This window comes from Heterocephalus glaber, unplaced genomic scaffold (assembly GCF_053883595.1).
Source record: "Heterocephalus glaber isolate CG9 unplaced genomic scaffold, H.glaber_assembly_v1.0 deba00001460, whole genome shotgun sequence".
Taxonomy (NCBI): Eukaryota; Metazoa; Chordata; class Mammalia; order Rodentia; family Bathyergidae; genus Heterocephalus; species Heterocephalus glaber.
Genome location: NW_028258307.1, coordinates 3,362,872 through 3,379,093, shown reverse-complemented (window position 1 = coordinate 3,379,093; position 16,222 = coordinate 3,362,872). Strand labels below are relative to the sequence as shown.

Here is a 16,222-nt window from a genome sequence, read left to right as displayed (position 1 = left end):
GGAGGCTCAGAGTCCAGCAACTTTTCTGAGGTGAGAGGCAAAGAGTTGTGATAAGGGAGGTCAAGGTGGCCTTGATCTGAAGAATGTCTCAGCCTCTGAGAGAAAGGGACAGCACCGAGAAAGTTCCAGAAAGGAGCACAGGGCTCCCTTGAGTTTTCGGCTCACTCCTCACATACCTACCTCGTCCACCAGAAGTGGTTGTGTTTAACGACATGTAGGCTACAAAGGGAGGTTTCAGGCACTGAGATAAGGACAGTCAGCATACCTTCTGGACAGTAGAGAGGGCAGAAAAGAGGGGCTGCTGCCCTTCTCGCTGGAGGCCCTTCATAGGACCAGAGTCACTACGATGTGTGTGTGTGTGTGTGTGTGTGCGCGCGCGCGCCACCAGGCATTTTGAGGAGATAAAAAAGAGGTACTTCCTCTGTAGATATCCAGAAAATCAACTTTTCTGTTTCTAGGGTATTAAAGATTCCCAGAGGTGCCAGCTACAACCCTGTGGCCTCGGCTATGCAATGCCCGGGTCTTCCCCACACTGCTTGGGTCTTTGCTTGGAATTCCTGCTTCTGACCCAGTGATGGACCCAGGAGCTTCACAGACTCAGAGCTTGTTCCAGACCACTGTCTTGGTCTAACCTGTGTGGACTGTCCTATGAAAATATTAAGATGACTTTTCACGAACAGCCCACCAATCCCCACTGAAAAATGATTGGATCATCCAGTTGCCGTTCTTCTCCCCACATACCCCGCATTTTCATGAGAAAAAACATGATGGAACCCTTGTGAGTGACACGTTTTTCATTTTATTGAAATTCTTTTTTTTTTTTTTTTTTTAACAAAAGGTCTGATGTACTTTAGGCCAGGCCTAATTCCTTTAGTCCCTGAAATACAGGTCCATGGTTATTTCCATGTCCTCTTAGATAGGTATGTAAACTGATCGACTTTTATTTTTAAGGTTCAAACATTTAACATTTCAACACTGTATTTGACAATAAAACAAAACTTGTGTTTTCCTAAATGAAAAGATCAAGTAAGAAAATTGTATGACCTTTCATAGGTAGGGTAACTGGATTCTTTGCCAGAACCAAGTTGGTAAATTTTTTTAAAGTGACATTTTCCCACCTTTAGTCCTTTTTTTTAAAGACAAATTTTGCAAGTGCTGAGCTATGTAGTAGAGTGCTATGTTTATATATACATACATATATTGGCTCTGAAAGAAAATGCATGCGTACCTGCGCATTATGTAAATGCAGCAATGGGTCAGAAGGAGTCTCTGATCATTAGGACATTAGGAACAAGCATACTGTAAGCAAAGAATGACCGAGAGCACATTTTGGCTTGGCTGTCAGCCAGGACCTTTGCTGGACCTATGGCTTCAGGGGCACAGGTCCCACTTTGCCCAGGTAGAATGATGCTCACCTGATGTGACAGGTGATCCTGTATCTGAGGCCTGACTGAGTCTGATTCCCACAAAGCAAGGTATGTCTGCACCCACTCGATACCGTGTGGTTCCCCCAGGTCTAGAACTCGTACATGGCCCAATTCAACCCCCACTTCATTTAAAGAGCAGAATATGACCTCCCTGACAGTCAGCGAGGCTGCAGATTGCAAACTTGCAGAGGCCCATGCTTTTCATTCCCCCTGGAGGTTACAGGGAATCCTGACTTCCTTCACTCCTATAAGATCCTTCAGGATTTGTGTTCCCTGGACCACAGGATCACACTTGAAGGGGCCTGGAAGATGCAATGTCACCCCCCAACAGCTCTGAGACACAGCCACCTTGCTTTGAACCCTGAGTGCCCAATGGCTGAGCACTGGTCTCAGGTTGACACAGGGAGCCCCCGTTACCCTCTAAATCAGCTCGCCTCCTTCATGGATGGTTGCCCAGGGGCCACCATGCCTGATCTTGCACTGCACAACACAGGGTTTGCTGTATGCAGCTTTCTAATCACTCATGTCTCTGGTCCCAGCTAAGGTCTATCCAAGACATGCTAAGGTGCAGGTGGGACCCTGGTTCAGTCATTCTCGATCTTCTGACCTGGAAGCCAGGTGAAAGGGCCAGCTGAGTACTACCTGGAGGCAGGTTCTGCCCCAGACTGACACGCCTTGTACCAATGTGGCAAAGTGGATAAATGAATTTAGCACCCAAATACTATTAGCACACCACTGTAGTCATTCATTCAATGCTAGTTTCACTCCCCTTCTCCAACCCCAGCTGAATTTCTGCAGGTATTTTGCATTTTTCTCTTGCTCCTATAGCTGTTTTTTTTTTTTTCTTTTTCTGTGTAACCTCCACAAACTAAGGTACAGCGTATAGAGGCAGAGTAGAGAGGGGACACCAAGTCCCTCAAGATTGCCATTCGCTGGGGAGGTGGATGTTGCAACTCTTGGCCTAACTGAGGTTTGGGAATTATCTGAAGAGTAAATGATCCACAATTCCTCCCATCTCCATAGCTGCGCTTGTCTCTGAGAGCGTCTTGACATTCATTTGTAGCCAAGAGACCAAAGAGAACTTGGATACTGAGGCCCTAGGAATGGGGTCAGATGGCTGAGCCAACCAGCCAGGGCTCCTTGCTCAGAAACCCTGGCAGAAGGAGAGACAGGCAGTAGATCCCGTAGAGCACTTTGGAGCAGGTATCTGAAAGGAGAGTGACAACAGGCCACCATAGTCCTGGCACAGGGCTATGGGGCTGGGGGTGTTGGACTGGGCAGAGCAGTGGCATGGCCAGGGTAGCCCCAAGTGATGCCCCACCCCAGAAATGCAGGAGGAGGCTCAGCAGCAGGGCTCTGACCTCAGATTATGCCCACGGTTAGTGTCTATTGCACATGACCCCAGCATCCTCAGCATGCCCACAGTTTGTCACTCCCCATCTGGAGAAGCTGCAGCGGAAGATGGTGTCCTCTGTGCCCTTGCAGGCGACGTCATCCATCCAAATCCTCCCTGTGCCTGTGGGGATAGGCAACATGATTCTTAGCAAGGATGCAGGAAAGAAGAGAAAAGAAGGTGCGACTGTGTCTGCCCTTGACCAGGCTGGCCCTGGCCATGCAAGAATTTGTCAGACCTGGTGGCATCTGTCTGCCGCCTCCACCCCATCAATAACTCATGCTTGTTTCTAGGCTGTGTTTCTTGCAGGCAGAATAACAATAACTGATGGTGAGGATATTCACCTCTCCTATGTCTAAGGATCTTACACGGAGGAGCTCACCATGGTGCTTTCAGGTGGGTCTTCCCAACATTTTATAGGTGGGAAAACCAAGGCTCAGAGAATGATTGGTGCAAGGTCACTCAGCTTATAAGTGGCAGAGTCTGACCTCAAACTCAAGCCTTGCTGCCCCCCAGTGCACACTTTGTCAGAGACACACAGCACAGCTGTTGTGATGAGGTGTCTCAAAGCTTTGCTGATGAATAGTGATGAAGGGTCTTATCAGAGACACATTTCCCAGTGTCCCAAAGCCAAGTTCATCAGTGCCAACACCACTTCTAATCTTGTGAGGTTTCAAGCAGATGATCCCATTCTATGAGCTCAAACAATGGTTCTGGAATGACAAGGGATTCCAGAATTTAACGTCATGACAAGACAAATATTAAAGGATATGCAAGAGCATCCCTATCCCATAAGTGGTTAGGTGAGTCTCTAGATACATGGTCTCTAAGATGATCTGTTGGTAACTTTACCTGCATCCAGCCCTGCTCATCTAGCTCTTAACTGGACCAACTTGCTGGTCTGAAGGTGCCCAGGCATGGAGGGCCAGGGGCTTTCACTGAGCCATGGACAGCATAAACTTGGCACTGAGGTCTCTCAGTGAACAGCAGGGGCTCAGAACAGCTGGCCTCATAAGTGATTGGGGAGCCTCTGTCTGGGGTTGGGTGTGGTGGGGCAGAAGGGAGTGGACGCCCATGCTCCCATGATCAACTGGCAGGAATTGGTGGGCTCTTTGGGATGATGGCTATGCCAGGCCCAGATGGTGGAGTCCATTCAGGAGACTTCTGGAAGGATGAGCAGGCTTCAGGGATCCCATAGAAACAGGATGAGCGGGCTTCAGGGATCCCATAGAAACTGTAGCTCTGCTACTCAAAGTGAGGCCCTGGACTCATAGTAGTTGCCTCATCAGGAGCTTGTTGGAAATACAGATCTCTGAGTCCTGCCCAGGCTGGAGGGAGGCAGGATCTGCATTTTAACACAGGTGCTGAGCCTGGCATCTTGAGAAGCACGGGCACAGGGGCAGGAGCAGGGCTTTGCTGTGAGGTGTGCTCCAGCTCAAGCCTCAGAATCATCTGGGGTGATCATTTCCGTTTTCAGCCTGGGAGGGGCTTCCCAGAATGTGGAACTCTCAGTACTAAAACCTGTTGGGGCCTGGATGAATCAGGACAACTGGTCACCCCAGCAACTCATTTGTTAGATTTGCGAACCGGAACCAAAAAGCACAGGGTTAAGGGTCAGAAACCAGGTTCCAACATTATTGGCCATGTCACCCTGAGCTAGTCATGTATTAGAAAGCACTTTGGAATTCACCAAAACCTACAAATGAGGAGCTTGGGGACCAGTGTTATACCTGGACCTCTCCATCTTGTTTTCAACAGCTTGACAATTTCTTCCTCTTTCTTAGTAGAACTGATTATTAAAACCTTAAATTCTGTTACTCACTCTTGGGCTGCCAAGTGAAATCCCTTTGCAAAGGATGTCAAGGGGACATCTAAAGCTCGGTGCTGCTGACTGAATCTATTGTGTGGACTTAAGCAGTTTAGATGTGTTTTTGTTCTGTAGAGATCTTCAGCATCTGTTGTCATAGGATTGCTGTGAAATGACCTGAGGACAGAACAGGGAGGACCCTGTCTTTACAGAGCCTCCTCCTGGCCTGGAGAGCTGGAGCTCTTACACAACAAGCCCGTGAGGCCCGGCAGTAATGGGCAGATTAAACATCTCCGGGAAAACACATCAGTCTACAAATTACTCAGGAAAAGGCCAAGGGCCCCAGAGCTCTGTGGGATTAGTTACACCCAAAGCAAATAAAGAAGCAAATAAAAGAGACTAACAAATAAAGAACAGGCCTAGGGTTACCGGGACCAAATGTACATTTAGGATCTCAAAACTCCAAGCTCTAGCTGGGGCTTAGCCAGGGAATTCTGGCTCATGTCCACACGTGGAAAGCACAATACAGGAACGGGGTCATTACATGAGCAGCCCTGAGTATCTCAGCTCTGACAACCATGAGGGACCTCCCTGGAGGGACAGGAATGAGCAAACCATCTCTACTCCTTGCCCCCACTGCAGAAGCCAGCACTGCAGATTCTGGGTGCCAATCATTGGCTCAGGCTTAGAATGTGAAGAATTCCTCCAGGTGCAGTCCTAGGACCTGAGTGTCACCATCACATGCCTAGGAGTTGTCACGAATGTGCCAGGGATTCACATGCATGGTACTGCTTAGGCCAGGTCTGCACCTCCACCCTGTTATCTCTGAGCTTGAGCTACACAGTAAAGTCCTGTTGGGTCAGCACAGGGTGGGGGTACTTTGCTCCTTGGGGAAAATGCAGCAGCAGGCGCCTTTAATACTCCTAGGAGGCGAGACTGGGACTAGAGCCCAGGTGCTGTGACCCTCACAGCACCAGATGTGAAGTTGACAAATATCTTAGGGTCTACTCTGTGCTCAGCACTATTCTGGGTGTTTGGAATACATCAATGAACAACAACAACAACAACAAAAGAACAATAAAAGCAAAACATCTGCCTTGTGAAGCTAACGTTTGAACTTCGATATGTTTACCTACAGTAACATGACTAGCAGGCATAAGTCATACGGAATCCTATAGGCATTCACCTGAGCTCACACAGGCCTACACACGCCAGCTAGCTAACAGGAGGTCAAGAGAGAGGGAAATGGAGGTGCCAGCAGATGAGGTGCATGGTCTTGTTAACTACTATGGGGCAAAGCTCACTTAGTCTAGGCTTTGCTCCTTATCAGAGAACCACAGTCCACAGTCCACAACATGCAACATTAAGTCAGGGGTGTCAAACTATGAGCCAAATATGTTCCATACCTATTTTTGTAAATAAAGTTTTATTGGAACATGGCCCCATCTGTTTGATTACATACCGCCGATGGTTTTTCTCCTGTTATAACTGCAGAATAGAGTAGTCATGACAGTCCCTACCCATTCGTCTCTGACAATGTTCCTCTGCTGTGCTCCCTAGCCATGAAATAAGCAGCTTTGCTCCACCATATCCCGCCATGATGTCCCTGCCTTAGAGCCAGCCGACTATGGACTGAATTCCCCAAATCTGTAAGCCAAATTGAGCCTCTCTTCTTTTCATTTTTGGGGGTCAGGTATTGCGTCCCAGCAATGGGAAAGGTGACTAATAAAAAGAAAAAGTGGTACCAGAGAAGCGGGGTCAATGCTGTGACTGTATCTGACCATGAGGTTTAGAAGCCTTTGGAACTGGCTTGCTGGAAGAGTTTAGAAAGGTCTGGAGATGTGGGCTAGAGTAGTCTTAGGAGTCTGTGTGCACATCTTCATATTAGTGTGGGCGGTGGCTGCAACAGGAAGCCAAATGGTGATGGTATTAGGAGATGAGGCCTTTGGAAGATGATTAGGTCCTAAGGATAGACCCTTCATGATGGAAGCAGTGCTTCTCTACCACTGGGACACCTGCAATCCAGGAAAGGAGCCCTCACCATACAATGAACCTGCTGCCGCCTTGATCTTGAACTTCACAGGCTCTAAAAGGGTGAGAAATAAATTTTTGGTACTTATGAGTTAGTTACCCAGCCTCTGCTATTTTGTTATAGCAGCCTAAAAAGATTAAGAAGAGGTCATAGTAAGATGCTAAGGAATAGAGGGTGTCATGGGCTGAACTGTGTCCCTCCAAAAGATATAAGTTGAAGTCTTAACTCCCAAAAGGACTCGGAATGTGACCATATTTGGAGATGAGGTCTTTGAAAAGGTACTTAAGATGAAATGAGGTCATTAGGACAAGCCCTAATTCATTACGGCTGATGTCTTATAACAAGTGGAAATCAGCACACGGACACACACAGAAGACCCTGTGGGGACACAGAGAAATGGCATGCACAGGCCAAGAAGAGAGGCCTCAGGAGAAGACAACCTTTGCAGAACCTTGAGCTTGAACTTCCCTCCAGAGCTGGGAGGAAATGAATTCCTGCTGATTACGCTGCCTGGTCTACGGTGCTACTGCAGCAGCTGTAGCAGAAAGACACAGAGTCAGCCAGAGAGACAGACACAACAGGTGAGTGGAGACTGGAGCTCGGGTGGAGCCATCTTCCTCACCACTGGAAATGTTCAGATGGTTAAAGTCGCTGCCTGGCTGGGAAGGATCTGTGGGGAGGTAGCACATGCACTCCAGCAAGTCAAAAGTAAAGCAACCAGCATGGTGAGGGCTTTCGAACCTCATCATGTGAGGACCAGGTGGGCTCTCTGGGGATGCTCACCTGGAGAAGAAAGGCTCAGAGAGGCAGAGACAGCCCAGCGGAAGAAGGGTCTGGGTTCCTGAGATGCCTGTCTGGGCTAAACCCAAGCTCTGCTATTTTCCAGCTGTGTGGCCTTGGGCAAGTTACCCAACCTCCCTGTTTCCTCAGAGGAAAGAGGATGACAACAGTGTCTACTCAACAGTGCTATAGGATTCACTGAGACTTTGTGACGTGTTCAGAATACAGCCTGGGGCACAGTGAGCGCTGTATGCATGGGAAGTAAAAAAAGCGTGGGGAGATAAGAGAGCAAGTTACAAAGCCTTGAAGAGCTAGCCAGTGGGAGAGGGACTAGTTTCTGTGCTGGGAACCCGGGCTGCCAATGAGGGCTGGTAGGGAAATTGACAGGAGACACGATTTAGACTCAAGGAAAGGAGCCACTGCCTGCTCCCCCCAGGCAGAAGCCGGGACCCTGGGCAGACTCACAGTCCGGACTGGGGAGGGGAGGCCCGTCCCGTCCCAGGTCCTCTGCCTCTGCCGGCCTCACCTTGCCCGAAGCGAGCCGTCCGGTACACCTCCCCGGCTCCGCGGAAGCCCAGCATGCGGCACACCACGTCGCCGTCCTTCTTGTCCCAGCCGTCGTCACACACGGTGCCCCAGCGCCGGTCGTGGTACACCTCCACTCGGCCCTCGTGCGGGCCTGAGCCGTTCACCAGGCGGATCATCGGGACTTCCACGCCACCTGGAGGGACAGCCACGGCCGTCGCCACCTGGCCCTGGACACATCCGGGCACCCTCTCTGCGGCTCCTCTACGTCAGGCAGGAGGGACACGAGGGCTGGGGCCACAGCCATGAGCTCCGGATGAGTCACTCCTGCCCTTCGTCAGCTTTCTTCCCCTCCTACCCACCTTGCTTTGTTTTAGGTTTGCAGCAAAAGTGACTGGAAGATACAGAGATGACCTGCAGTCCCCCCATTTTCAATGTCCCCCCAGAAAGGGCCTGTGTTACAGCTGATGAACCCCACTGACGCATCGTTGTCACCCAGAGCCCACACTTCCCCTTGGGATGGGTGCATTCTGTAGATTTGGACAAATGTCTAACAACAGCATCCACCATGACTGTGTCATACAGAACAGGTCCACTGCCCTACACACTCTCTGTGTTCCACCTATGTACCCCTGGCTCCTCCAGCCTCTGCAACCATTAATCATTCACCGTCTCCACGGTTGTTCCTTTTTCAGAATGTCGTGTACTTGGAATCATACAGTAAGTAGTCTTTGATTGGATCATGGATGCTATACTAATCAGTGGGTTTATCCACGGATGGGCTCATGGCTGAATGTGCTGTTGGGAGGTGGGCCTGGTTGGAGGTGGCCCCTGGGGAGTGTGACTATTCTTGTCCCCAGCTCTTCCCTTCCTCCTCTCTCTTCCTCTGCTTCCTGGCTGCCATGAGTTGAACAGCTGTCCTCTGCCATGCCCTTCCACCATGCTGTTTCAGCCTTGGAGCCAGCTGACTGTGGACTAAATCATGAGCCAAAATAAACCTCTCCTCCTTTAAGGAACGGGAATGGGAAAGTGACTAATCCATTTAGCAATATGCTTTTATATTTCTTCTGTGTCTTTTCATGGCAGGGATCTATATCTTTTTCAAATGTCCCAAATGACTCAGAGGTAATTGGTCTGTAGATTGGTATGCAAGGGTGACAAGATTAGATCAGTAAGGTTCCTTCCAGATCCAGCTGTTCCAACTGACTCCAAGGCCAGGGTCAAAGCCATCCTTTTTCGGTACCTGGCAGATGTGGGGTGGTGCTAGGGGAACTGTACTGTAACAGTGACAAGTGGGTGACATGATGCAGGAAAAACTCCAAGTGAACTGCCAGAGAAAACAGCAAACTTATCCCACCAAACTCCATCAAATGCTGCTCCCTCAGGCTGCTCTTCCTCTCCTCTTCCTTCTTCTCCTCTCCCTTCCTTCCCTCCTTTTTATTTTCCTCCCCTCCTTTCTTCCTCCCCAGCTACATGCGTCTGGACAAGGGAGCTCAGAATATTCTGCACAGGGTAACAAGGAAGCCACCAGGCAATCCATTCCCAAGACACTAAATGATTACAGAGTGGCCACTCTGAAAGGCTCCTCTCAATATTTAAAGTATTTACCTACATCCTTCATCCCTGACCAGGGAACCATCCACCCCAGGCACAGTTACTGAAAACATATCTCCTGCTGGCTGCCAAAAGGCAGGCCAAGGAGCTCTTGGGTGGCAAACTGTGGAGGGAAGCTGGGATCCAGAGGCTGGGTCTGATACAGTGAAACTGCCCAGGCAGTAATGAGGAGCTAACCTGGAGTCAGCAGCCTCAAAGGAGGCTGGGCCCAGGGCTGACTCAGGTGGAGGTGTCCACCCTGGGTTCTCACAGATCTGCCTCACCTCTACTGGCACCATGTCATGGCAGGAGGCTGAGAACTGAAGCCTCAGAGTGGGAACTATAAGGCAAGAGATGGCAGGAAGATGCCATGGGTTCCAGAACATTTGGGTGTCCGGCCAGAAAAACAAGAAGAAGCCAAATGTGACAGAGGCAGCAGCTAGAACTGATGCTCAAAGTCCCTGACTTAGCCTCTCTGCTCCACTCACTCCATTCCTTTCCTCATTTGCTAGGCAAGCAGTTCAGAGTCTACTAGAGGTGTCACCCCACCCAGACCCCAGCACTGGAGCCTATTCCTTGTCACTTGTCCCCGGGCCCCAAGACTGAGGGCTAATCGCTATGATGAGCTACCAGCCACCTATGGGATCAACAGATGCTGTGTGCCCCAAAGGGGTCAAGATGATTCTGAAAGCTGCGTCACCTCCTCTGGACTCCCAAATCTGATGGCACATTCATTCCTGCTTCGTCTTATCGAATATGGACCTGATCTGTGTTTTTGCATCTTTCCCCCTGATAAAATCTCAGGTCTGTTACCAGCTCCCTGGGAAACTGCAGACTGAGGTTTGATCTGTCCCCACTCAGGGAATTGGATACCCAAGGGGCTGTTCCTTGCATGGTGTCTCTGGCCTCCTTGGCCCCTGGTGTCAGGAGACCAGTGGGCAACACCTTTCTCAGGCCTGAGCGGTGATGCCAACTCAGGCAGTGCGCTTGGGCAATCACCAAGCATATGATACCAGCAACCCCCTCTCTAGCCTGACAAGGACATCGTGACTTGCTAAGAGGCTTGGGTTTCTGCAGGTGTGGGTTTCTGTGGGCACAGTGTTTCTTTTTTTAAATTTTTTTAGTTTATATATTAATTGGTACATTTTAGGTATACAATACATTTACATTTATCATTGGGTACTTGTACCTGTACATGATGTATCTTGGTTCTTATTTTTTCCCCCATTACCTGTGCACCCTTCATCCCCTCCACGCTTTCCTATTTACATAGATTTCATTTCCATTTTTTTCTTTCTCATAATTTTTCCTTTCCCTTCTTCCCTTTCCCCTTCCCCTCTCACCACCCCTATACCTTTGGGCCTTTTCCTATTTCAAATTATCAATTATTCATTTTAATCATTTTCATCCTTATTTACACTATCAGTTTCTCACACTAGAGAAACTATTTGGTATTTACACACGTGTGTCTTATTTATTTCCCTTAAGAGTATGGCCTCGATATGCATCCATTTAGCTATAAATGACTCTAGTTTCTCATTCTTTATGGCTGAGTAGTACTCCATTTTATAAAAAAACACATCTTCTTTATCCAGTTTCCAGTTGATGGGCACTTGGGCTGGTTCCAAACTTTAGCTATTACAAACTGTGGGCACAGTGTTTCAATTTGGCTTTTCTCAGTAGTTTCTGCCCCAGGGCAAAGTATTCGCCTAAGCAACCAATCAGGAAATACTCTCACCCTGCAATTAATGAGCCATTCCTCACTTAATCAGACACAGTGCCCAGCAGGTGGCCTCAGCCTACTTTGTGGCCCTCCTAGGACATTTCTTGTTAGTCCTTCTTCCTGAGATGCCCCACTCTGGTCGCTCCAGGGTGGGTGAGGCTACTTAGGATCCAGAAGATGCCTCTTTTTGTCCATGACAGGGGTTCGTGATTGTGTGAAAGTCAGGCCCACGCCAAGAAGGAATGGCTCAGATAGAGGGCAGAGGTCAAGAGTGTCTGTGAGGAATGAGAGGACCCAGGCTTTGGAGACTGCGCCCACTTCCCTTACTTAATAACTGCTCTCCTTGATGGAGAAGCCCATTTAAAACCCCTTTAAATGCCCTCTCAGTGAGCCCTGGAAAACCCCTCACAAACAAAATGAGGATCAACAACCCCAGAGAAAGTCCTGCCTTCACCATTGCCATGTGGACATCTGATTGGACTCAGGGGTGAGGGCCCGGGTTAGATCAGCACACACTTCCTCTTGGCCTGGGCCCTTAACTGAGACTGCGGCCCACCTCTCCACAGGCTCACAGCTTGCACACGGAGAGGACAGTACTGACCACAAGCCTGACCCTCCTCAACCCTGAGCAGGAATGCACCTTCCGCCTTCCATCTCTTGGCTGGGAAACCCTAGCTGAAGGAAGGTGCCGGGAACTGTCCCTTACCCAAACATAGAGGGAAGTGGAGGTTGTTCCAACCCGACAGCTTATCCCAGTCCCCAGCCCACAAGTCCTAGACAGAGCTTTTCCTTGTGACCTCCACCCCACCCCATCCTTAGAAGCACACAGACATCCCCAGGGCCAGGCCTCTGTCTGAGAAGCATCACTGCTTGGTCACACTGTGTGACTACAGGGAAAGGGACGAGGGACTGACCCAGGGTCGAAGACGGGTCTCTTCAGCTGGGCAGCCTCCTGCTCTTGCAGATCAGTAGGCTCATTGCTTCCCCCACAGGTTTTCTGGGGCATCAGTGGTTCTAACCTCTGCTTGGGGCTTCCTGCCACACAGCAGCCCCAGCCTGCAGAACCCACTTCTTGTTCCCTGGCCTGTTGAATGGATCCCGCCCTGTGGCCCTCACCCACCCTCCTGCAGCAGGCCCTGGATCTCCCAAATCCTGAGCTGGTTCCCCAGTAAAAAGGGGGAGAAGAGACCCACATGGGATCAGGTCTCGTAGGGAAGAACACAGCACAAGTCTGGACTAGGAAGCTCTGCATTTTCTGAGGATGTCGCTAGTAAGAACTTGCGTTCCTTTAGTTGTGGGCTACAGATGTCTCCAGTGCTTAGTGCATGGAACTATTTCAGTTAATTGTGACACAATCTTTGGGATTTTCCAATCATCACAAATGATGGAGAAATATAGAATTTGCCAGCTGGCAGAGATGGAGACATGATATAGTCCAAAGTCTTCATGTGATCCACAAGGGAACAGAGGCCCAGAGAGGCAATGTGGCTTACCAAGGTCATCCCAAAGTGAGTAGAGAAGGTGTGGTCTGAACTTCACACTTAACCCTTGGGCCAATTCTTCATTTATCCCTTTCTTTCTCTTCTAGAGTCCTTTATTCTCATGAGCTCCCTGAGCAGGCTCTGCTAATCTGCTTCACAGCTTTGATGAGGATGCTTTTTGATGGAGCAGCTACAGTACAGACAAGTGCTTTAACCCTGGAAGCATAACAGATCCACCTACAAGTTCTGGAAACACACTGCCTTCAGTCCGGTCAGCTGGGAGGGATGTGATGACAGCAATGTCTTTGAGAAGCATGGTGACTGCTGAGTTGTATTTGAATGTGTCAGTGATTCCAGGCAGGGGAATATAGAATCAGACTCAGCCTTTAAAGAAAGCCCAGGGTAATTCTACTTCTTATGCATAAAGGGGAGGACTAGCTGCACTATCTGTATTGATTTTTTATACCTATCTTTATCAATGTATTTCTTTTTTTTCAATGACTCATTTATTCATCTATCCAGGGGCATGCATGGAACCCCTAAGACACTTCAGAGTTGCAGTGGGCACCAGGGCTGCAAGGACAAATAAGGATTATCTCTGCCCCTGGATCACTCAAATAAACCGATAGCCAACATGGAGAAGATGCCAGGATATCAGAGCTGGCAGAGAACTCAGAGACCCCTGGCCAAACCCTTATGCAGAGATGAGAAAACGAGAGAGAGAGAGAGAGAGAGAGAGAGAGAGAGAGAGAGGGAGAGGGAAAGTAACTAGCTGTTGCTGCTGGGAGGCCAGGTCCTTCTCTTCTGAGACCACTGGTCCTTCCCATGCAGGCTGCTCTCTGCACCAAGCCGCCCTACCAAGGGAAGCCAGGGGAATGTTGACCCAGGAGGCCAAGGGTGCAGATGGCTGCTCTAGGATTCCTGTCCCTCCCTGGTTCCAGCCTGAACCTTCAGTGCCAGACTGAGCTAGCTGTGGGACACAGAGTTGTAGGACCCTGCCTCTATTTTGGACACAGAATGCTGTGCGCAATCCCAGGTAGCCCCTGTAGGTGTGGCCCAAAGGCAGGCAAGGTGGGCCCATGAGGAGAGCAGCAAAGCAGGGAGGGAGGCAGGCGGGGCCAGCCAAGGTCGCAGACACTTTCTCTTCCTGTGACTTCACTGTCATCCTCGCTTCCCAGGTTGTTGAGGGGATCAATGACAATAGGTCTCTCATTGGCCCGACTCCAGCAAGAGTCCTCTGCATCTTCCTCCTGATGACTGGGCTTCCACCTTGGCCTATAAAGTCTCGAACCAGACACTGACATCATTCCTAACTGCTCAAGGCCAAACCTCTAGGATCCTCCAGCCCCACCCTACTTTGAGTGCCTGCCTGGGGAAACTCGAGGCTGCCCCCTAAATTTACTACCGCTTCCAGCCAGCACTTGAGAATAGGACCTCAGTCCCCAGACTCTTGGGAGGCCAGGAGCTTAACTTTAATAAGCACCAGTTACCGAACCCAGTGAGTTTCCCAAGCAGCAACTCCTTTCCTGCTCTTTGCAACTCTTCATTTCCCCAGCTCTCCTAAGGATGCTCACTCTGTCCCTGGGCCCTCGCTCTCCCTTTGGGACCCACTGACTGTACAAATCACGGCTGCATCCAGTTCACGCTGGATTCTGTTCCCTACTGCAATCATTATTGTGATTAAATCTCCTACTTTGCATGTGGAAAAGACTATGAAGGACAGGATGGGCTCAGAAGTCCTAGCCAAGTCAAGGCACTGGGAGGAGGATTACCAGGATCACTCAGATTCTCCCAGAAGCCTGAGCTGGGATTTGGAAAGAGGGGGTGGGAGTGAAAGGCTGATGGGCAGGGAGTGTGGAATCAACAGGTCACCCTGGAGATGGGGTGCAGGGACTACTGCTCCCTGTGGTGATGGCCCCCAGAATGACCTTGGATTCTGAATGACCTTCTCGCTCAGGCTCTGCAAAGACTGTCTGAATGATGGGTTCTGGGCTTCCTGAGGCTTCCCAAGCACCACTACTCAAAGTGACCGGGATGAGTCTCGGGTGCTTGCTACCAGGGAAGCCTGAAGAATGCCTCAGGCCCATCTAAGGGCTGCCTAGCTACCTGCCGCCATGGGCCCTGAGGGGTAGGGAGTCTGATGGAGTCTAACAGGGTCAAAGTGATTCCCACAGGAAGGTCACCTAGGCCGCTCGGGGATGCAGGAGTAGGGCTGGAACACTCGCTTCACCACTGCGCCACAGCATCTCTGTCCACCAACCTTCTTAAACACCGGTTGGCGGTGGCGGCGGGGCTACAGCACACCTCAGGGAGGTTGCACACAGAGGGTCCCCATCACTGGCTCCCAGCCGTCCGTCCAGCAGTTCGTGGGGCAGCTCCGAGGAGTCACCCTGAGGACACCCCGGGTCCCAGCTGCTGGAACATGGATCCGACCCTTGGAAGGAGCACTTGCAGAGCGACTTCGGGAACATGGGACTCACCCCTCCAATTGGATTAGTCTGCTCCTAACTTCCTCTCTTCTCCCCAGAGCGCAGTCCCTGGCTCTTAGCATACTAGGGGAGGGGGACTAGGACATCCAGCAGAAGCCTGGCTCCTGCTGTCAGCAACTTTCTGCACACTAATGCAAACTGGATGTGATTCCTTCAGCAAGGGAGCTCTGGAATGGCCCAGGAATTTGCTGCTAGGGCCAAGGCCACTCTTGGGCTCCTACCACAGACTTAAAAAATCTCCTAATGTGTGGAATTCTTTTCTCATAACAGGCATGTCTTTGCTCTCACTGCCTTATACATACACATGTATGTAGGAGAAGCAGGGTCCCGGATGAAGCAGCCTGGGTCCTACCCCCGGTTGTGACTCCCTGGCTGGAAGTGCCCTTGGATATTCACCTTGAGCCCCTCCCCTACATCAAACACAGCCATGTCCTTTGTGCACCACGCCTGACAGCTGCTCATCCTGCCTCTGGAAATGGAAGGGAACTCGAAGTATCTCTTGGGCATCCATTCCAGGATTTTCAAACCAGCATCTGCTTTTATTTTCTGGGCCCTGGCATCTCAGGATGTCTCTGGTGCTTTTTCATCCAGTTATCCCTCACCTTGTTTATACTCTGTGCTTTGTGGCTGTTACTGAGGAGCGAGGTGTGGAACATCTTTCTCTCAGCACCACCGAGCCAGTGGCTTCCTTACGATGCTTCTGAGGGAGTAGAGGGGGACCTCTGAAGTGGCCGGCAGCTACCATCTCTCTGACCTGGTTTCTGGGGCTGGGGTAGCTCCAGAGCCACCTACTGGCAGCCGGCTTTATTCATGCCTAGCTCAGAGCCACCCCCAAACCCAAACACAGCAAAGCTACTTCCCAAAAGGCTTCCTGGGAAGTCAGGTAGGAGGAGCAAAGGAACAAAGATCTCTGTACTGCTTAGCTGCCCACCATGACGCACTGCAAAGTGCTTTCCTCCTGCATCTTCTCAT

At 50.2% G+C, this 16,222-nt stretch overlaps 1 protein-coding gene across 1 annotated transcript in view; it reads right to left on the bottom strand.

Moving 5' to 3' along the window:
• Positions 1-776: 776 nt before the first annotated feature.
• Scara5 (scavenger receptor class A member 5) overlaps positions 777-16,222 on the bottom strand; it is a 97,688-nt gene continuing 82,242 nt past the window's right edge. The window contains exons 8-9 of the mRNA XM_004848404.4: positions 7,966-8,160; positions 777-2,943 (exon numbers count right to left, since the gene is read on the bottom strand). Coding sequence (XP_004848461.1) covers positions 2,807-2,943; positions 7,966-8,160 — 332 coding nt within the window. The 3' untranslated portion in view covers positions 777-2,806. The remainder of the gene's footprint in view (positions 2,944-7,965; positions 8,161-16,222) is intronic.